The sequence below is a fragment of the Eleginops maclovinus genome, chromosome 5 (genome assembly GCF_036324505.1).
Source record: "Eleginops maclovinus isolate JMC-PN-2008 ecotype Puerto Natales chromosome 5, JC_Emac_rtc_rv5, whole genome shotgun sequence".
Classification (NCBI taxonomy): Eukaryota; Metazoa; Chordata; class Actinopteri; order Perciformes; family Eleginopidae; genus Eleginops; species Eleginops maclovinus.
Genome location: NC_086353.1, coordinates 8,474,297 through 8,496,067, shown reverse-complemented (window position 1 = coordinate 8,496,067; position 21,771 = coordinate 8,474,297). Strand labels below are relative to the sequence as shown.

The window sequence follows — 21,771 nt, the reverse complement described above, 5'->3', positions numbered from 1 at the left end:
GGTTGAATTGATGATTAAACACATCACCCTAATGTGGCACCTGCAGCGCTGACACACACACTCTGCCAGGGGATAATGGAGTGCATGGTGTGGCTGAGAAGTGGAGTACAGCAGATGCTTGTGTGGACAAGAGTCCGCCACACACACACACACACACACACACACACACACTGATGGTCAATCATTGGCGGTGACAAATGTATAATCATTAGCATCAAACACAAAAACATCTGCTGGTAAGTGCTTAGTAGGCTCTGTGTGTGGGAAATGTTTTTAACAGTTTAATAACTGTTTATCATTTCATTCAATAACTTTCAGGAAGTCATTTGTAGACATTTTTAAAAGCTTTTACTCCAATAAGTTGGTGAAAAATGTATTTATTTATCTACCGAAAACCTTAATTTGTCCCATAGCATGGATTATTTTCAGACATATTAAGGACATACAGTATCTTTCAATCATTAAGCGTTTAAGGGTATATCAATTCGTAGTATCGCATTTTGGACTGATGACGAAAAAAATATTCATGCATGTTACATGGTACAATGTTACAATATAAGATGTACGTATATCATGCTTTTTTCTTGGTAATTTGGAATGAGTGTTACAATTGATTATTTGAGCATGTTCCACATCATTTGAAGCATGTTTTTATTTGTTTAACATATTGTGAAATTTAATTTAGGAAACACTTGAACATATTTGTATTCGAAAGAATGTATATGTTATTATATTTGTAACTATGTATAGATTTTTTTTTTACTCCCAACACAACTGGATACTTTTAACATTCTCCTTTTCATCAACTTTCCACTATAAGAGGACCAGAAGTCCAAGAGGAAGCTACGGAGAGAGTTGAGTTGACTTTCCTTACGTGCTCCCTGATGTGAAATAAACTCAGGGTCACACACAAACTGCTGGCCACTGTTTGTCTGATGTAAGGAGCAGATGGTGGTGATTTAGACATCCTGACGTCACATACATCATCATTAATCCCTTACACACACACACACACACACACACACACACACACACACACACACACACACACACACACACACACACACACACACACACAGAGAGAAAGAGAGAGAGAGAGAACAATTTGTGCAACAAAAATGGTTGTTGAAAAAATTAATTACTTTGCCATTTAAGATGTAGCTTGAAAAATATTGCATAAAGTACTGACACATAAAAACTGCATCTAAGCAAAGGTGCAAAAATAAGTTATGTGCAGGATATTGTACGCATTACAGTGGTTATATACATAACAAACAGTGAGAGGTAAATATGAATGCAGACAGAATAAACCTGTGCAGCGCTTACAAAAATATATATGCAGGTAAAAATACAAATAGAGAAACAGAGTAATAGATATCTGATGTTTAATGATCAAATATACCAAACGCTACGTAGTATGAAAAGTGTAATAAAGACGTGATTTTTTAAATAGTCATGTTATTAATTACCTTTATACTGTAAAATACTCATTGTCTTTCGTCTGGAGCCACCTTCAGGTCAACCTCAAGACGCTGAGTTTTCATCCCTGTAGCAATAAGTAGCTGTTACATAAATTACATTTAAAACAAAAATATATGGATTAAAGATTAGCTTTGTTTTATTATTTTTACATATCTTATTGTATTAGGATATACCTTTCTGGAACACATATTACAAGATATTTGTAGACATTGCTTCAATATCTGACATTTGTTGAGCTCCGCGGTGCATGATGGGAGACGAGACGTGGTCTAACAACCAATCAGATTGACGGGGACACGCTTTACCCGGAAGTAAAACTTCAACAACAAAAAAATTGCCGGGAAATTTGCAGTTCAGTCGCTACTGTATTCACCAGGGAAATATTTATGAGAAAACTGTTCTTGGTTTCAGGTTAAACACATTACAGTGTCTCTAATTGTTTGTTGTAGCTGTCGGAGCAGATATGGACGAATATGACGAACTTTTCGAGACAGAGGATGACTTCGATGATCAGTTCGCCGACGAGCTGGAGGCGATGGCTGAGATCGAGGGTGAGGAACTAAATACAGATGCAAAACTTTAACAGGACCTTTAACGTTCCCAGAACAACCCTTAATTCTAAACCGTCGTATTAATTACCACCTGTGGTTGAATAAGTATTCAGTTATTAGAATAAAAGTACGTTAAAGTAATAATCATTTAGTCAAACTTATGTAGAAAGTACTGGAACATGCCCTTTACAATTCCCCAGAACCGTAACGTATTTTATATATAAATAAAAAAGCACAAAGATCCTCAAAGATAGGATTTGCTTTTCCGGCATAAAAGACACTGTTATTGTAAAATAACACTTGTGTCCAGTATTTTCTTAGATTATTACTACTACTACTGAATGTATCTCTGTGCAATAGCCTATATCCTTTTACTACTGTTATCAACCACACTTCATTTGACATGTTACACTTATTTTATCTCATGAATACTGCTACTTACAAATCTACCTGAATGTGACCTTATGTCAATTGTAATACTTTTTATTTGAAACATTATTTGCGTGCTTTATATCTAAGAGTGTGCTTTTTCCCCGTCTCTCTGTTCTTCCCTTTTACAATTTAAATGTCCCCCTCTGTGAGCAAATAACAAATTCTGTTTCTGAAGTGTCAACAAGTTATCATATTCTTTTGTGATTAACTATAGTAACCTCCCTATAATTTTCTCATTCATTATATTTCTTTTTTTCTTGAATGTCTCAGAGGAATCCTCTAAGCCTGAGAAACGTCAGAAGCAGAATCAAGGAGACGACATTTCTGACATAGAGCACCTGCTGGATAATCCGCTCACCAGTGAGTTCACCCTGAGAGAACACCGGCTATTTTTAAGTCTTTGTTGTGTTAACTTGATGTTGTAAATTTAAATCTGACTTTGTCGTCACAGCCCCAAAAGCAAAGCGGCAGAAGCATGATGCTGGAGTGTCCAAGCGCCTTTTCAACACTGTGCAAACTCAAGACAGCAAAGCCCCGTCAGAGAAAGATGACATCACACCGCCGTCCTCTCCAGAACAATTTGAACTATCTCGCAAAATCAGGTAGGAAAGATGCAAAGAGCAGTGGTATGGAGCGTGGCGAGGGTTGAATTCCTATTCAACTTTTCATGCTGGAAACGTTCAACAGGAATCTATGGGGTCTACATGGGGGTTTATGGGAAATAACAGGAATAAAATTCAAATATTGAATAAATTGGGTGTTGGAAGAGTTTAAACCATCATTCCGGAGAATATACTGAGTAAAAAATATCTTGTCAATACAACCTGTTAAAGCTTTTTCTGTTATATAAGATTTTAATTTGAATACTATTTCAGGGTACCCGCGAGGTCTTAAAAACGTGAAAAAGTCTTAAATTTAGTTTTCGTAAATTAAGGCCTTGAAAAGGTATTGAATTTTGTTCACAGGTCTTAAATTTTGTTCAAAAAGTCTTAATTTTCATCCACCTCCTTATTTGATACGGCGCCACAACATGTATTTTTTTGTTCGTTGTTACAGCGAATCTTAGAACACCCAAACGTTGCATTTTAGTAGGTTACATCCTAAATATCAGGCAACCTGTACCGATTCATTGTAAACTGATTGAGACGCTGACACCCCCCTCTGCATTGCATTGTGTTCTCTTTGGTACAGTCTTTGAGTTCGCGCGAAGTGAAATCCGAAAAAAATGTGTTGACATTAAAGTAGGCTACTCTATTTGCTAGAGATGGGCAAATGTCGGTTCAATCCGTCGTGGGTACACGACGCTAAGTATAACTGGGTTCAGCCTGTGCCAGGGAATGTGTGGGAGGCACAGTGTACTTTATGCAGAAAAACCTTCAAACTTGGGACCATGGGGCATATAGCCTTGAACTCCCATATGAAGAGTGCTAAGCACACAAAATTGGTTGAAGTGCGTTCGAGCCAGGCACCGATAGCAACTTTCTGTGTGCCACCTTCAGTGCAGTCTACCTCCGTGGCTAGCGCTACACCACTGCAGCAGGTACCACTGTCAGGGTTACTGTGCGGGTCAACACCAACTCTGCAGGCAGAGGTAATATGGACTCTTAGGACAGTATACGAACACCACTCCTACTCCTCCAATGAGGGCATCACCGATGTATTCAAATGCATGTTCCCTGACTCTCAAATCGCGGCAACATTTTCATGCGGGAGCAACAAGACAGCGTATCTTACGAAGTTCGGTCTCGTCCCTTTTATCAGTAAGGAGCTCACCGAGCAGGTAAACCAGGCTGTTGGTTTTGTGCCAATGCTGGACGAAAGCCTCAACAAAAGCACAAAAACCAAACAGCTTGACATCCATCTCCGCTACTGGGACGGTGACCGTGTTCGATCACGATATTTTGGCTCGCAGTTCATGGGCCATGCAAAGGCGGTGGACCTTCTCAGTAATTTCAAGGTAAGTTGCTACAGATAACATTTCTGAAGAATACTTAATAAAAGATAATTCAATATGTAATCTAAAGGTAAAACAGGGATGTTTTGAAATTAAAGTCCATATAGGCAGAGCATATCCGTGCTACAGAGAGGCTCTGCACAAGAGATAAGCTAGGCTACTTTATGAAATGGTAAACAGGGCTGTACAATTATTCCCATGCTAACTTCAGAGCCCGCGCTAATGCGCTACTGCCATCTAGAGGAAATCGTTTTTGTCAATATTGAGTCATCACGTTTTCTTAGTTGCTTACCGTGCATTACCTAGATAAGAATTGCAATTCTTAAAACAACTGAGCTGAACAAGTTATTAGCAATTTGTCTAGTATAGTTTTGTTAGTAACTTTTCACACAGTCTGGCAACAAACTGCAAGAATAGCAGTACTGTGGAATAATGAATAGGCCTTCTATAATCTTACACAGTAATATGTAGTCTATTACTGTTAAGACTGACAAAATGTAAAACAAATAAAAACATCTGTTGCCCTTTCATATGAAAATGTATATAGTGTAAACTGTTATATCAGCAACTTGTTCAATCCAATATTCCCCTACCCAAAGCATGATACAAATGGTTATAGAGCACTTTTATATTGTATGACAGAATACTGCAAAGGTGTTTGAATTTTGTTTCTGATATTTCTTGTAGGAGTGTTTACGTGACCTTGATTTGAGGAGGATGGTCTCTTTGTCCATGGACGGACCCAACGTCAATTGGCGTTTTCTTGAGATGCTGCAGACGGAGCATGCTGAGCATTTTGGGGGTGCCCAGTTGGTTGTAGTGGGAAGTTGTGGGCTACACACTCTACATAATGCTGTCAAATGTGGATTCACTGAGTGGCATATGGAGAAGTTCTTAAGAGCTCTTCATACTATTTTTCACAATGTGCCAGCAAGAAGGGAGGATTTTTGCAATCTTACAAAGTCCAAAACCTTTGCTTTGCCTTTCTGTGGTCACCGCTGGATCGAGAACCTCCCAGTAGTGCAGAGAGCCATTGAGATCTGGCCTGACATGAAGAAATATGTTGATGCTGTTACAACCAAGAAGCTCCCAAACCCTGGAACGTCTTCTTATGACACCATCGAGGTGGCAACCAAAGACCCTCTTATTTTGGCAAAGCTGCATTTTTTCATGGCAGTTTCACGAAGTGTGACACCCTTCTTGACAAAGTATCAAACGGATGAACCTGTGCTTCCATTCTTTGCCAATGACTTGGCTGAATTACTGAAGGTAAGCTGAATCTTTTAAGTGAATCTGTGTGAATATATGTCTTTTTATTTAACATCATCTCTTTTCATTACAATAAGACTACTGCTGGTTGATTTGGGCCAATATGTGACCACAGACTACATCTATATAATCAATTTCAAATAGTTCAAGTGTATTGTGACAATGATGCTACTGTGTCCCAAAGACATTTTCATTCTCGGATATGTTTTCCCTGTTTTGTAGAATTTGCTGAGGCGATTCATCAAGCGAGAGCTACTGACTGATGTCACACCTCAGCACTTGGTACGGCTTGATGTCACTGACAAGCAGTCGAGGGTGCATCCAAAGGCAGTGGACATCGGCATTGGTGCAGAGACTGCCATAAAGGTATTCTGGAAATAATCATGGCCGACAAGTAGGCGTTTCACAAAATTGCAATTTGGTGGTTAAAGGGAAAGAGCAAGGAGAGTTGTGTTGTAAACAGTTGTGTTGTAATCAGGGACAGTTCACTTCAGCTATTCCTTATTCATCCTTAGGAACTCCAACAGCGGAGTAAATCCTCAGAGGAACTTTCCATCCTACATTTTCAAAACCAATGCATGGAGTGTCTATCCAAAATGGTCCAGAAGATTCAGGAGAGGAGCCCTTTGAAGTTTCCGATTGTTAGACAATTAACTTGTCTGAACCCAGCCTTTATGTACAGCAACCCTGAACTGTGTCAGAAACAGATGAAGAGCATAGTCAGGAAGTTTCTACAAGACAGACAGTTGGATGGAGGAGTTGCTGCTGGTACATATTCATACATTATTTTATTGATGAGGTCTAAACATAAGCATACAATTTACTAATGTAATACCTGTACGTAAGGGATAAAGAACATCATGGTATTCTTGTATCAAAAAATACTGCATGTTCAAAGTGGTAGCACAGGCGTTACACCTCAAAGTGCATTATTTGTTTTATCTACGAATGCAGTTCGTTATCCTGATTATGCCATTGTTGTCATGCCATTATAAGTTAGAATAATGCTGTGCAGTGCATAGCACTAAGTGTATTGTAACACTCTTTAATGTGACAGTTCATTGAAGCTTCCCAATGCGGCCGATGGTCAAAAAATAGGAACTACGTAATAAGAATTATAACATAATGCATATGCTAACACAGCACAATAGGACATTAGATCAAGCAGTCGTATGAATAATAATATATTACTGATATTGTAGCTATACATTTATTTGAATGCTCTTTCATCCACTCTTCTTAGGTGATCTGATCACCCAGAAGTTCTCAGAGATGCTGTCCGTGGAGGTCCGAACTGAAGAATTTCAGTCCTTCCAGCCATTCAAGAAAAGACTGGATGTCTTTCTAAGCAACATCATCAGTGAGACCTACCCACAACTTTGGTCCTTTATCCAGAAGCTTCTACTTCTATCACACGGGCAGGCAACAGTTGAGCGGGGCTTTTCGGTGAACAAAGAAATTGAAACTGCTAACATTCACGAAGACACCGTTGTAGCGCAGAGAATCGTCTGTGACTACATCTCTCTCCATGGAGGGGTTACCAAGGTCCCCCTCACGCCAGCCCTGCTTTCCTCGGTCTCATCTTCCAGAGCAAGATATAGAATTCATCTTGAGACGGAGAGAAAAAAGAGAGAATCTCAAGCAGAGTCAGAAAAACGAAAGGCCATTGAGGAGAACCTGGAGCAACTGAGAAAGCACAGAAGATCCATCAAGGAGGTAGCCGAACATCTGCTCAGGGATGCTGATAAGTTGGCAGACCAGGCTGAAGCCAAGCAAGCAGGCAGCAAGATGGCGGAGCTAATAGCAAAATCGAATGCCTTTAGAAGGAGCCACAAGGAAAAGATGGCTGAACTCATTAAACTGGACGAACAGATTGCTGCCAAAAGAGCTGAGCTCCAAAAGCTGTAGGATCTATTGAAATGCACACAGGCACACCCACAGACGAATGCAGGCACACGCACACACAAACACACACACACACGTACACCCCTCACAGTTATTGTTTTAAATTATTCTGTCTTAGGACTTAAATACAGTGTAGATTGCAACAACCGCACACAGGCACACCCACAGACGAATGCAGGCACACGCACACACAAACATACACACACGTACACCCCTCACAGTTATTGTTTTAAATGGTTCTTAAATTAATGACTTAAATACAGTGTAGACAGGCTGTAGGTTACTTTGGGAAAAAACATCCATACAAAGGCGCACCCACAGACGTGTGCATGTGCATACATGCACTCCTCACACAGTTATTGTGTTTAAATATGGTGAATGTTATGTTGAAGCAGATCTTTGAAAGCTGTTGTCCTCAGAGCATATTGTTCATTAAAGTTATTTATTTGATTGATTGATTGATTGATTGATTTTCAATTTTTTCATTAATACGCATACCAGGGAAGGTGCGACGTTGGTCTTAAATTTTATTGAAAGTGGTCTTAAAAAGGTCTTAAAAAGTCTTAAATTTAAGACTAAAAATCCTGGGGGAACCCTGTATTTACATTTTTGATCATTGCTCAGGCAAAAAGAAGGAGTTTGAAGAACTAATAATATCCTGTTAAAACATGTGATGGCGATTTATCATTATTCACACTTTAAAGATGTAATGCTTTATTGTTATTTGTGAAAAATACAGACTTCTAAAACCTTTTTTGTGTTTTAGGTCTACCCCGTCAGTGTTGGATATCAGTGGATTCGCTTCAATCCTAGACTCGCCCAGGCGACCTCCAGCAGCGCCTGCATCGCTGCATGTGCTGAAGCGGCCTCCTATCGAGGGAGAGTACATTAGTGTGACGGACTCTTCAGGGAGTCGGGTCTACCTCAAACAAACAGAAGACACGGGAACAAAGGTTGAACTCTTCAGCATGTCGAATGTTACACAAACCTCATGGCATCAACTCAGTTTACAGAGTACTCTGATTAATTGTCAACATACAGACTTCTAGTGCCTATATATGTATAACTGTGTGTGTCTCCAGGTTGTGGACACCAGGTTGGTACCAGACTACCAGGGTTCATTGGGGCTCCTGGCAGTGCCAATCAGTGCGTTGAGAGATCAAGAGCTAGAGAGGGTGAGTGACCAGGATGCATTTGACTGTTCCTGCACAAAAACATACTGTTGACTCTCAGTATTAACATGCCAAATAGTTTCCCTCGATCTTAACGTTCATTATGATAATACAAATACAGATAATAGTTAAACTTTATTTAACGGGTAACATTTAAAGAAGAATGGGTTGCACAGCTTTGTGTAATTTGGGTCTTGTAAGATTTTTGAATTTTATTTTCCCTTTCTTCTTTTTCTTTGAAATCCTGCAGCGCCACCTGCAGGTTGTCGAAGAATCTCAGCGTTTATCAGATTTGCTGGCCAGGTAACCCCCCCCCCCCCCCCACTGATGAATCAAGAAAACAGCAGTAAATGTTCTCTAATTTACTTTTTTAATTTGTGTAACATTACAGCAGTGTGAACGAGGTGCTGGTTGAGGAGGAGGAAGAAGAAGACGGCGATCCTGACGACGCAGAGGGCCGAACCTCTCGCCTCTGGGTGGACAGATTCTCTCCCCGACAGTACACACAGCTTCTCAGTGATGATGTATGTCATGTTTACTGTTCCTGTGTACATGTATTGCTACATACATACATCCGTTATGGAAGTCTTTTTCTGTCTGTTGAAGTGAAATAATAGAATAAAAATACATTTTAGACTTGTGAAGAAAGAAGTATCCAAACAAAATGTCTTACTTTGCTTGAAATAATGAGTTTGCATTACCTTAGCTGCAGAGTAATTCATTCAAGATAACTCATTATTTTGTGATACTAAGTCATTATTTTTAGAAAGTTTCTCATTATATTGCAACACTATGTCATCATATTAACATAATAACTAATAATTATTTTTGCAGTACTCAATGACTATTTTTAAAGTGTCTCATTAATGAAAATAGGCTTTCATACTCAGTGAAGGAAACCTTTTTTAACAAAGAGATGTACACAGTGTTCCTCACTGATGCCAGCTGTGTGTGACTGTTTCTTTGTAGTTTACCAACCGCTGTCTGCTCAAGTGGTTGAAACTTTGGGACACAGTTGTGTTTGGAAGAGAGAGGAAGATCCGCCCTGTCCGTTCTGAAAAACAGGCTCCCAACGAGAACTCATTTAAACCCAATCAACCCAATCAGAACCAAATTCGCTTTAAGACCAAGATCGAGATGACTGAGGAGATACTGGAGGCCGAACTGGACCATCACAAACGCCCCAAATTCAAGGTAAACACACCTGTAAACTCATGGCACTTCAGTTTAATGAACGTTAGGTGTGCTACAAGACTTGTGTTTTGTTTTCTTCTCTAGGTGGCTTTGCTGTCCGGTCCTCCAGGTTTGGGGAAGACCACCCTGGCTCATGTCATAGCAAAGCATGCTGGGTACAACGTGGTGGAAATCAATGCCAGGTTAGAAAAAGGGAATTAAAACTGACCTAATGGTAGTAGAAGATCAAATACATGTTTTTATAGTAATCCTCCTGTGGTACTGTCGATGATTTGCAGTGACGATCGCAGTGCAGAGGTTTTCCAAAAACGCATCGACACAGCGACGCAGATGAAGTCTGTTTTGGGATCCAACGAGAAGCCAAACTGCCTCATTATTGATGAGATCGATGGAGCACCTTCGGTACGTTCTGGATCCTTAAAATAACTGCTGCGTTTCCTCTTTATTTTTTGTTATAAATGCTTTTCCCATCTGCGGTGTGTGACAGGCTGCCATCAACATCCTGTTAGCAACTCTGAACCGGAAAGACGGACACGGCGGGGATGCTGGTGCAGAGACGGTGAAGAAGAAAAAGAAGAAGGAGACCATCCTGCTCCGACCAATCATCTGCATCTGCAACGACCTGTAAGAGACGGTGGTGTTCAGCAGTAGCTTATTTTTGTTATAGCAGTAGTATTAGATGTATTATTATTTGGCCTCTACTTCAATAATGTGTGTTTTGCTGGGAAAAAAGACTTGCAGCCTAAATAATAGCTTCAGGTAGAGGTTATGCTCATGAGACACAACCTACACAGAGCTGGTGCAGACAGCCAAATATATGAAAATGAGAGCTTGTCTGTTTCCTGAGATGTGCAAGTGAAAAACCTCTAGATGGAGTGCTGTGGAAAAATAGTTTTCTTTGCAGCCATCATCAGATATTTTTTCCTTTTTAGTTATGCTCCGGCTCTCAGACCTCTCAGGCAGCAGGCCTTCCTCCTGGTTTTCCCTCAGACCCAACCCTCCCGCCTGGCACAGAGACTTTCAGAGGTCAGCGCACACAAAGTCACACATGCACACACACACAGGCGTACAAGAACATTGCGAACCACACCAATTTTTTTGTTGTTGCAGATTTCACTCAAGCAGGGTATTAAGACGGACACAGGAACCCTGCTGTCTCTGTGTGAGAAGACTGACAACGACATCAGGTCATGCATCAACACGCTGCAGGTGGGTGGCACACTGAGTAAACGTGGGTTTGTTGCAAGATCATTACTATCCAGTGTAATTATGATAACAAAATGTGTTCTTGTCTGCATAGTTCCTCCACGGTCGCGGCCACAAGCGAGTGGACACAAAGACCATCCAGTGTGTGTCTGTGGGGCAGAAGGACCAGAACAAAGGCCTGTTCCATCTGTGGCAGGGGATCTTCCAGTTACCGCGTCCAAAACGGTACAGCATGTCCTGCCAGAGCTTTCTTGGAGTTTGTGAAATTATAAAAGCTTTCTGTATTTCGGAGTGCTTGGACCTTTTGAGAAAAATGCAGCAGACACATTTTAAGTTTACTCCAAAATATGACATGAAGCGAATATTGAGCAGGAAATCTGCATGCTGTTTTGCCCTCATTACAATGACGTCATAGTGCCTGCATTGTTTAGAGAAATCCATAAAGTTGTGGTTTGTATTACGTTGTTGACCAACAGGGAAATTAAAAACTAAATTTGAAAATGTCAATGAATAGACAAACAGTGAAAAGGCACTGTAGGCAAATGTCAACTCTTCAAATCAAAGTAACATGATATTTTCTGTTGGTTAATATTTACCTTTTTTTCTTTCAGGAAACGCATTGGTGAGGGGTTTGACGAGGCATCGAGCTCAGGAGGTGGAGCTCAGAGGTTTCAGCACATTTTAAATCTGGCTTATTCAAGCGGAGAGTATGAGAAGGTTTCTCAGGTAAGGAACACGCATCCAAACACATGAAAACAGAAACCCTTGATATACTGTCAAATGTTAAATACTGTAAAATAAGAAAGGCTATAAATAAATGTATTAATCAACCACATTATGGTGTTTTATATCTGGTATGTGTTTTCCACAGGGTCTGTATGATAACTATCTGTCGATGCGTGTGAGGGACCCCAACATGCAGTGTGTGTGTGAGGCTCTGGAGTGGCTGTCGTTCTCAGACAGGTTGAACCAGGTGATCCTGCACGGGCAGAACTTCACTCTGATGAGATACCTGCCCTTCCTGTCGGTCACGTTCCACTTCCTGTTTGCCAACACACATGTGCCCCGCATCAGCTATCCACACAGCCAGCACGAGGTAATGATGCACTACATGTACCTTTCTGTAGTACACACAGAAAAACTGATGAAACAGCAAATATTGAATGAAGATAAATAAAAGGGGCAATTATTAACAAAAATCTGATTCAGGCTTTTGAACATTGAGTTTAGATGTCAACATATTGAATGAAGCTTTCAAATATAGGAACAGATATATATTAGCTGTTTTATGCAGGGTGGTCTCCTTTTATAACCAGTTTTTGATTTATTGTTTTCTCTCCAGGCCTCTACACGGCTCCTCAGCAACAAGAACGCTCTGTCTACCATGTTGGCCGAAGTCCCACCATGCATCAGAACGAGGATCAGCCAGCTCAGTCTGTCTCTTGATATTCTCACACTGCTCCTCGACATCATCTGTCCCAAACTACGGCCTGTATGTAAAACGAAACACAGTAAACTTGTTAACGTGTGTAACTGTAGGAACTGCGATCTTATCGCAGTACATGTCCCCTGTGGACCCTTGAGAAAGACCTCTCTAAAACATCCAGGGACTGCGTCAAATCTTAAATCCTGTGTTTCTTCCAGGTCAATCCGCAGCTGTTCAGCAGCAGAGAGAAAGAGCAGATGCATGAGCTGATCAACACAATGCTGGCATACAACCTGTCATACAGGCAGGACCGCACACCAGAGGGGCAGTACACATACATGCTGGAGCCGTGAGTACACACACATACACACACACACACACACACACACACACACACACTCACACACACACACACACCTGTGTATTGCATGCAGGGTAGGTATGTGTTCCTGGGGTGTTGAAGGTCACTGCTCTGGTTCTCTGCTTTGAGGCTTAGAGAGTAATCCCCTTAACACCTGGTGTGTGTTTGATGGTGGTGGTGGGGGTGCAGTGTAGGATGCTGCTGGACAATCAGATGAAAGGATGCTTAAAGGTTTGACCTATTAGAGCGGAAAATTTAGAAGAAAACAAGTTTAGAAATATCAGGTGACAGTCAGAAGGGAGCAGAACTCAGCACATTAAGGTTCAAACTTCAACCATCGGAGACTTTTGTTTATCTTGATATTTGCTGAAGACCGGACTTCTGTTGGTCGTAGAATGAGATAACAAGCCGTGTATCTCAACCATGCCGGGCAGGGAGCAGCCGGGGGCCGTGAGGGGCTCCTTCCTGCAGGCTCGCTGTGACAGCGTGATGTTCACCAACGACTGGTGCCTGCCTCTGGTGCTGGCTCTGCTGCTGCTCCTCCTGATCTACACCTTCCTGTACCTGCCGTCTCTAGCTCACCACAACGCCTCTCTTTGATTCCTCATGGATAATGAATTGGAACACAGTTGTGGATATAAACATTACAAACATCACAGGCGGAGGCGGATGCACGCCCCCCGGCGCTAACAGGCTTATTGGGTTGGATGGCTCTTTTGTTTTTTTGGACACTCTTGTTGATTGGTCAGACTGTGACAGAATAATGAACGTTGCCAGGTTTCAGAGAAGAAAAAAGAAGTGTTCATTTTTGTCTATTGGTTTTATAATGAGAGAAATAAGCAGTCATGCTGTGTCTGAGTAGTTCCGTCTTAGATTTACAGTGTGCTATTGAATCATATTGTCTAAGAACCCTCTCCCATCGACTTGCATGAGGGGCTTTTCATATCAGTATTGAAATGCTAAGGCAAAACCAGGGGAATATCATGGGAAGCTACATACCAATGTTTTGCAAGTTGGATTTCACTATTGTCAGCAATGACAGATGCTGCTGACGGGTGTTTTTTACTGTTTAATTGGAAAATCATGTCAAACTTAATTATCTTATGTAATTATATGTTACTCTTGGTTTGAAATCATAAATGAGATGGTTGTCTGTGCTTTGAGCTCTCATAACTAGACTGATAATGTAAATGTGTTTGCCAGAGGTTAAAGTACTTGCATGTTTAATGAATAATCTAACACGATTAAGGGAGAGTTGAACCATCCAAGCAGCTCTTCCATTAGACTTTACCAAGTTCTAATGATAAAACTGCTGATCATTGAAGTGATAAGTTGCAATAAATAGCCCGCAGTCACATCGACTGATATTTTCTTATCTATGTTTTATTTCGATCCAGCAGGCATCGAGTCAGAGAGTTTACTGGCATGAACTGTGGTTGTGTTGGTGAGAAATGGAGATCAGCTTTAAGAGGATTAAGGTTTTAGAGAATGACAGATTCAGGGTTTTATTCTGGAAAACATTAACCATGGCACCAAATGAGGAAGCTTAATATTATTCTGTTAGTCATCTAACAAGGTTCCCCTCTGTGTCAGGCTGTCACCCAAGGTCAATAGTTCAATTAGGGTTATTTAGTCTGTTTTTAAGCCCTTCATGTCTCTTGATGTTCTTGTATAAACTTAGTATTTGTGTTTGCAGGCGTGTCGAGGAGGTGGTGAGGTTCCCCGGCCTGCCGCCGCGTCGTCAGCTGACGTACCAGGCCAAACAAACCATCAGCAGAGAGATGGAGCAGGAGAAGATGAGGAGAGCCGAGCAGCTCATTCTGCAGAGAAACCCTGTTGTGGTGAGGGGACTGAAAGTTACATGCCATGCATCCTGTGTGTTAATTATCTAATGTATTTATAATCTACTGTCTCTTTGTGAAGCACAAAGCGGTGGAAAAAAAGATGGCTGGCCCTAACCCTATCAGGAACCATCAGCAGAGGCTGGAGAACATCGTCAAACAGACCACAGTGGAGATCAGGGTGACACACACACACACACACACACACACACACACACACACACACACACACACACACACACACACACACACACACACACACACACACACACACACACACTGCATCACATTGACTTTGGTGGATTTCCTGGAGATGCACCCGTATTAACATGGACCAGTGCTCGCAGATTTTCACACACAAACCTTTCTATCTTAGCTTCTGACATAGAATTTATATTTGCTACAGATTTCTGACTCTGGATTTCCATTCAATTAGAAACAGCTTAAAAGATGGGGTTGACTTTAAGAATGAATTCAAAGATAAAAAAGTTGAACAATAGTACATTAACTGTTTTCACATCAAAAATAAGTGATACTTTTTTTTACATTCACTACTTACTGCCTGGGGTTGCAACAACACAATCTACATGTTATGGTATGTTTGTGTATAAGAAATAAGAAATAAAATGTGACTAAAACCTGTTAAATATTCAGTTTTGCTGCTGCGAAGATAACGACTTGCCATTTCACAGCTTTTCAGTTTTTCACAGTAACATAACACGCAATCTGGCAGATGAGTGCCGAGACCGTTGTGATATTGAGCTAGATTTTCAGAAACGTTGACAGTCAGAGCAATGATAAGATGTGGTGTTGAAAATGTAACCTCGCAGATATATCTCAACCCCTAACGGACCAAAAGTTGCAATTCAAAACAAAAACATATTTTACTCATCAGTTCAACAGGGTTTTCATTGATTGTTTTAAATGTTTATATTTATCTACAAATCCACTCAGGGAACCGCTTTACACTGCTAATTGTTGTATTTTCTGAAGCCTAGTTTGGTTATTTGAGCACCTAGATTAGGACAGTAGTGCTCTCTCTCTCGCTCTGCCAGTATTGAGCCTCCCACAGTTGTATGTGTTAGTTAATGCCTGCAGGTGGAGTCAGCATCTGTTAGGCACTGACCCTCAGAGACTCTCTAGTGAGCTGCAGAGTTATAATAGTTCATTGATCGAGAGGGGAGCCTCTAGAGGGCAGAAACGAGGATAATGAGAAGTCACTGGGTTACAGTCCCTGATGGTGAAACTGGGAAATCAGGCTAATGAGCGGTAGTGTGTTCATTCTCTTGACCTCCTTTTTGAGGATGATGTTCTCTATATTTGATCTATATTAACCTCATCCTCTTCGTCACTCTGTGTTTTCGTTCTGCAGCCGGAGGTGGATTTCTTTGGTCGAGTACTGGCCCCCAAACCACAGAGACCCCGTCCCACCTCAGATACAGGTACTGCAGAGACTCTGTGCTTTGTAAGAAAGCTAATTTTCTCACGATAAACCCCTTGCGATGAATCGTCTAGTTTTAGGGGGTAAAAAATATATAAGACAGAAAAAAGAACCACTAAACAGTCAAACAACTAAAAGAAACAAGACGTAAAGACTAAAACCCATCACAACCATTAGTAGACACAATTAAAGTCATCTAGAAATAAAAGAAACAGAGATGTCCCATTACCAGAAATGTTGTTATCTATACCAATACGAACAAGCAAAGAATACATGTAAATTTAAGGCTTACAAAAAACAGTTTTACCAACTTCCATGGATACAAAAGTCCAAAAAGAGGATTTGATCTGAGCATCTAAGACTTAGATTGATTTAACCTACAGTATAACGAACAAATAAAGCCACTCGAGGGTTTCTCACATTGTGCAATGGTGTGTGTGGAAAAATAAAAAAGCACCATCTGCGGAGTCTATATATAACATGGAGGGGACGGAGATCAGTGTGAGGGGGTAAACATGGTCAGTGTAGCGGATTGTTAGTGCTATAAGTCGTTAAGGAAGTATTTTTCCCACATTAATTGTGAAACAATGTCTGAAATTACCAACACAAGTGGGTTGAAGGTGACCAACACTCGTTTTGATTCATCCAAACGCTTTGAGAACACTGAATGGCTGTTCAGGGAAAAAGGCCTCGAGGCAAATGAGGTCCATAAACACACACAGGAGGTGGAAACTAATGTGTGTTACGTAACACTTCAAATTTAAGGCTCCTGTGGCACACTGCAGGCAGGAGATTTAGACTGTCAACAGCACCTGCATCTTCCCTCCATAATGTTGGTAATATCATATTTCTATCGGCAACATGAACGTGTGGACACAGCCTGAGCAAAACCGAAGCATTATATTTGGACACCAGCCAACAGAATATACTGTCTTTATATTTAAGTATGTAAATGAAATGTATAACACTGCCTTTATTGGTTACTTTGCTACAGTCATACAGTCATTATTGTAGTGACTGTAGTCGGGGCTGCCAGAAGCTTTGTGTTGTTGGAAACTAGATGTGACTGCAGTGTTGAAATGCATTGCACCAAATATAGCACATTTGCATAAACAAAAGAGCTGAAATGTGTTGCGTGTTGCGTGTTGTCTCTCCTCCAACATGGCCATCTGGGGTTAATGTTTTCCAAATAGGCTTTCCACTCTTGCTTGCAGTTACAAAGTTCACACAACTCTGGAAAATGCTTTCTATTGTTCTTCTGTGAGTTCTTATAATATCCAGTTATAGACACCCAGTAATTGCTTTGTTTTATATGCAGTATTTCTCTCGTTCTCCAGGAACACAACAACAACTTGTTCCCAATATTCTATTTTAAATCTCTATGGTTACTGTTCTGTGCTGATCTCCATGGCTACATTCTGATGATAACTTTCATCACAAATACCTGTACATTATTCAGTGAATAACATCGGCCCAGATTCAGTGCTTAGTGTATGTGGAAAAGTGGACACAATAAAATCACTAACCTTCCTGAAAGCACTTCATTCCCAAAATTGATCAACAGCGTAATCGGGGAGATGTGGGAGGGGGTGTAAAAAGCTGTTTTAGTAGGTCAAAGCAGGACAAGGTTCTTTTGACTTACACAGTCAAAGCTCCAGTGTTAATTTTGACTTCATTTATCAAAACAGCTTTGAATATGTGTTATCTTATGTTATGAAACAACATCCTCAATTTGAATGAAGTCATTGTCTTAAGCAAACTTAAACCGTGGTTTTCAAGAATGAACGCCTACAAATATAGGTCAAAATGGAATATTTCATCAGTTAAAACTTGTTTTATGTGAATCTTTGTGCGATAAATGTTTACTTTTGGAAGCCCTAAGCGATTGGACATTATTGTTGTTACACAAGTCAGAAACAATCCTAACAAGCCACAACTGGAAGCTAATTCTACAAATACTAATAATATTGTTCAGCCTGATCTTCTATCTGCAACGGTGCGCAAATACAGAGTTTAAAGAATGAATAGACATCTAGCTTCACAGCGGTTTAAATTTAGAACACAAATGTAACATGTTCAATGAAGCTTCAAACTGTTTGGTTTAGCCATGCAATAAACCTGTTCCTGATTCTGAAGAAAACACAATGAAAATATGCTCTTTCCCTCTCTGCAGGTGAGAAATGTGCGAGTGTTTGTATGGGAAAGGCAGTGGGCGACAGTGACGTCTGGTTCCGGTTCAACGAGGGCATGTCCAACGCCGTCAGACGAAATGTCTACATCAGAGAACTACTGTAACACACACACTGACAACCACAGACACGTAACTGCCTGTATTTATATGTGTAACGGTCTGAATGAATCCAAAATCCAGCTGTTAAATTCCAAACAGTCTTTATTTTGATTGACAGTGTAAAGAGCCAATAAAAACGAGTTGTTGAACATTTCTCAGCATTCCGTGAAAACAAAACTCTAGAAAGCTACTCAGTGCTACACACTCACACACACACAGTAGTCTTAACATAAATTAAAAGCATTCAGAAGTCTCCCAATAAATAAACATGATAGCAATAATATGTGTGTGTGTGTGTGTGTGTGAGAGGGAGAGAGAGAATGGGTGAGTTAGTGCAGCGTGGGATTGCATGGTTCTTTGTTTATATGCATCCGTGATTGTGTGTGTCTGTGTGTGTGTGCGTGTGTGTGCGTGCATGTGTGTGTGACCATTAGAGGATCACACACTTGCCCTTCTCGACCCAGGGGTTGGCCCTCATCAGCTCAGGGTTCAGAAATGGATCTTCACAAACACAACCCTCGATCCACTTCACCAGCCTAAAGGAAAAAACACACACGGTAAGCATGAAACTGATACGTGTGTGTGTGTGTGTGTGTGTGTGTGTGTGTGTGTGTGTGTGTGTGTATGGGGACTCACTCAGTGACGGTGATAGAGGATTTCTCTCTGTTGATTGCCAGCTGATACTGAAGGCTTTCTACTTCTCTCCTCATCTGTGGGACGTCTAATTCCTCCATGATGCTACTGCTGTAAACACAGACAAGAAAGTTCACAGATTTAAAACACAGAAACAGATTTACCACCAAAACTTATCAGCGAATCAAAAATCCAATGTTTTGCTGCAATTCAAGAACCATTCTAAGGGTTTGTACAAAGTCGGGAAAGTTGCGGTTTGGGATATTCTTGACGTTATACGACTTCTTCAACAAATCTGGTTCATTCATGGTAATATGAACAGATGGTAAAATAGCAAAAGTGCGGCAGTTATAAGGAATTCTGTTACCTCTTTGCAATGTTCATAGTGTTATACGAGCACATTTTTTGAGGCGCAAAAGAAGGACAAAAGGCAGATTAGATGTAAATTACACTGAAAACGCTTAAATCTGTGACTTTTTGACCTGAAGCCGAAATATTTTTCTTTCCTCTTGTTACCTCGTGACCACTTGGTAGGAACCACTTTTGATGTATAACTATATGAGGAAACCTTATAAAGACCAGATGGTCGCCACTTTGCAGAGTTTCACGGAACACCAAAGGGAAGTGGTTAATGGGACATATTCGTATTGGAGTAGGTGATGACAAAATGCCAAGATGACACTTAATTGAGACCATATGTACCATTTTGCTGTGAGTAGTTTAAATATTATCAGTAGCAGGACTAAACGGAGATGATCTTTTTGTTTCAACCTGTTTTTTTTAATGAGATGAAAGGAAAAATGTGCAATAATGCGAAAGACGAAAGTAGAACTGCAACGATTGTTCAACAAAAAAATAATGGACAACTATTTTAATAACTGCGAAAAACACACTGTATATATCAAGTGCGAAAATGGCAGATAAAACTGTTTTAGCCTCATCATTGAAGATACCTTGCTGCTTTTCTGTCTATTGTCATACAAAGCTGAACCTCTTTGGGTTTTTACTGCTTAAACAAACCTTAAAGACGTCACCTTGACCTTTAAAAACATGTTACAATGTCTGATATTATTTAGAACAAATGATTCATCTCAAAAATAATCTGAAGATGGAGATAATTGTACAATGCAGACACGGGTTTGATAACAAGTGCTTTGTAGGTCCATCTGTATAGGAAAGGCACTTTGTTGTTCTTTGGTTACTGTGGCTGTCACACAGATGAAGTGTAATAAAATGATCCAGTTGCATCATATTATAATACACAAGTTTACTGTAAAAACATCACAATTGAACTTGAAGCACACTGCTAATGCGAACACACTTTGCTGGATGTTTCAAACGTTATTTTTTAATGGAGAGATGTAGAAACGAGGCTCAGTGGTTGTGTTTTCCGTCTTATATTTCTACTTAAAGTAAATTATGCCCCACCCTGCCACAGGCCACATTACAGCAGGAAGAGAAATGGAAAGAGAGAGGGCCAAGATGAGAGTTGAGGCTGACCAGGGATCAGTTTAGTCCTCTCTACTGGAAACTCTGTCTCCCTCCTCTTCCTCTCTCCTCCTCTTCATCTACTTCATGGATCTAAGTAGTCTGCTGCCTGGTGCCTGATTCCTCCTCCAGCATCCATCCTGCTGTCTCACCAGCAGCCAGCTGTTCCATAAAAATGGCCTTCATCATTTAATTATAACATCTTTCCAAATGTACGACAATGACATCAGCCCTCATCACTCAGCAATCAGGGATGTTACAGGCTGCTGATCACACATTTACATTTACATTAAGCCGATAATAACGCAGACATTAGCGTGTAGGCGGTTAAAGCGAGTATACATGGTCGCTGTGTGGCTAAAACATCGAAACATCAGCTCCAACGCATTTGTATCGTGATTTCATGTCAAAGGAAACGCGCAACTCCCCCACACAAACAACGGCTCTTACCGTCAGGCCTACCAGGAGAGGAACGAGGGTCGATTTTGCGTGCAGCCGGCTGAAGAGGGGTGCAGACAGGGCTTCGGCAGCGACAATAACAGCTGAGGGTCGGTGGAGTTTCTTCGGCAGAGGGTCCGGCTTCAGTGCAGGAGGAGGCGGAGGAAGAGGAGGAGGAGGAGGAGGAGGAGGCTGTGTGTGTCGGCGGTCCGCGGTGCAAGGCACTCCCCTGCGCTCCTCTCTGATAGCGACTGGATGCGGGATGCGCAGGGCGGGGAGAACCGGAGCCGCACCGCCTGCTTTCACTGTCAAAGCAGACTGGAGCCGAGCACCTGTATGGAAATCAGGACACGCACTGAGGTCGGGCAGAGGCAGGAAACACGCAAATAATGCAGACGAGAGATCCAAAGGGACGACAGGCCGGGAGTCTTATTATCAGATCACCGTGGAGCTCGGTTTCTATGGTAACTACGGTAGATTCCACAGAGGTCTGCGGTAAATTTAGAAACGAGGATCAAAATCCCGTTTATTGCCAAGTAGGGTTTCATACACAACTGAAGGAATTTGCTTTGCTGAATATAAAATATATGAACAATTATTTAAAAAAGGTGTATGCTACTACCACAACTAATGTACTTAACTATTGAAAGAAGGGAAGGAATGTGCACACATATACACTAGGGAAGTC

At 40.9% G+C, this 21,771-nt stretch overlaps 3 protein-coding genes and 2 long non-coding RNA genes across 5 annotated transcripts; 2 read left to right on the top strand and 3 right to left on the bottom strand.

The window, feature by feature from the left end:
* Positions 1 to 730: 730 nt before the first annotated feature.
* Positions 731 to 1,723, bottom strand: LOC134864326 (uncharacterized). The gene is made up of 3 exons (XR_010165823.1): positions 1,656 to 1,723; positions 1,470 to 1,546; positions 731 to 996 (listed from the first exon to the last, which is right to left on the bottom strand). It is a non-coding gene; the product is annotated as an uncharacterized LOC134864326 (long non-coding RNA).
* Positions 1,724 to 1,806: 83 nt separating this feature from the next.
* Positions 1,807 to 18,805, top strand: chtf18 (CTF18, chromosome transmission fidelity factor 18 homolog (S. cerevisiae)). Its single transcript, XM_063884318.1, has 22 exons — positions 1,807 to 2,033; positions 2,736 to 2,825; positions 2,917 to 3,067; positions 8,360 to 8,546; positions 8,676 to 8,768; positions 9,016 to 9,068; positions 9,157 to 9,289; positions 9,735 to 9,959; positions 10,044 to 10,141; positions 10,238 to 10,361; positions 10,447 to 10,583; positions 10,892 to 10,985; positions 11,070 to 11,168; positions 11,260 to 11,390; positions 11,777 to 11,891; positions 12,037 to 12,261; positions 12,508 to 12,657; positions 12,810 to 12,940; positions 14,649 to 14,793; positions 14,876 to 14,974; positions 16,166 to 16,235; positions 18,408 to 18,805. Exons 1-22 carry the CDS (start codon positions 1,946 to 1,948, stop codon positions 18,527 to 18,529), a joined length of 2,760 nt encoding a protein of 919 aa, XP_063740388.1. The 5' UTR covers positions 1,807 to 1,945; the 3' UTR covers positions 18,530 to 18,805.
* LOC134864960 (uncharacterized) lies at positions 3,353 to 8,044 on the top strand. Its single transcript, XM_063884319.1, has 5 exons — positions 3,353 to 4,422; positions 5,107 to 5,688; positions 5,911 to 6,054; positions 6,204 to 6,456; positions 6,932 to 8,044. Exons 1-5 carry the CDS (start codon positions 3,730 to 3,732, stop codon positions 7,594 to 7,596), a joined length of 2,337 nt encoding a protein of 778 aa, XP_063740389.1. The 5' UTR covers positions 3,353 to 3,729; the 3' UTR covers positions 7,597 to 8,044.
* LOC134864962 (uncharacterized) lies at positions 5,482 to 8,174 on the bottom strand. The gene is made up of 2 exons (XR_010165882.1): positions 7,060 to 8,174; positions 5,482 to 6,380 (listed from the first exon to the last, which is right to left on the bottom strand). It is a non-coding gene; the product is annotated as an uncharacterized LOC134864962 (long non-coding RNA).
* On the bottom strand, positions 18,609 to 21,477 carry LOC134864961 (guanine nucleotide-binding protein G(I)/G(S)/G(O) subunit gamma-13-like). Its single transcript, XM_063884320.1, has 3 exons — positions 21,096 to 21,477; positions 19,161 to 19,268; positions 18,609 to 19,060 (listed from the first exon to the last, which is right to left on the bottom strand). The coding sequence occupies exons 2-3, from the start codon at positions 19,256 to 19,258 to the stop codon at positions 18,955 to 18,957; spliced, it is 204 nt and encodes a 67-aa protein (XP_063740390.1). The 5' UTR covers positions 19,259 to 19,268; positions 21,096 to 21,477; the 3' UTR covers positions 18,609 to 18,954.
* Between the last annotated feature and the right edge of the window lie 294 nt (positions 21,478 to 21,771).

Coding starts and splice junctions, on each gene's coding strand:
- chtf18 (XM_063884318.1), top strand. CDS start 1,946: ATGGACGAATATGACGAACTTTTCGAGACAGAGGATGACTTCGATGAT. Junction 11,391..11,776: donor CAGTTACCGCGTCCAAAACG/GTACAGCATGTC, acceptor TTTTTCTTTCAG/GAAACGCATTGGTGAGGGGT. Junction 12,262..12,507: donor ATCCACACAGCCAGCACGAG/GTAATGATGCAC, acceptor TTTTCTCTCCAG/GCCTCTACACGGCTCCTCAG.
- LOC134864961 (XM_063884320.1), bottom strand. CDS start 19,258: ATGGAGGAATTAGACGTCCCACAGATGAGGAGAGAAGTAGAAAGCCTT. Junction 19,061..19,160: donor TCCTCTATCACCGTCACTGA/GTGAGTCCCCAT, acceptor TTTTTCCTTTAG/GCTGGTGAAGTGGATCGAGG.
- LOC134864960 (XM_063884319.1), top strand. CDS start 3,730: ATGGGCAAATGTCGGTTCAATCCGTCGTGGGTACACGACGCTAAGTAT. Junction 4,423..5,106: donor ACCTTCTCAGTAATTTCAAG/GTAAGTTGCTAC, acceptor TATTTCTTGTAG/GAGTGTTTACGTGACCTTGA. Junction 6,457..6,931: donor GGATGGAGGAGTTGCTGCTG/GTACATATTCAT, acceptor CACTCTTCTTAG/GTGATCTGATCACCCAGAAG.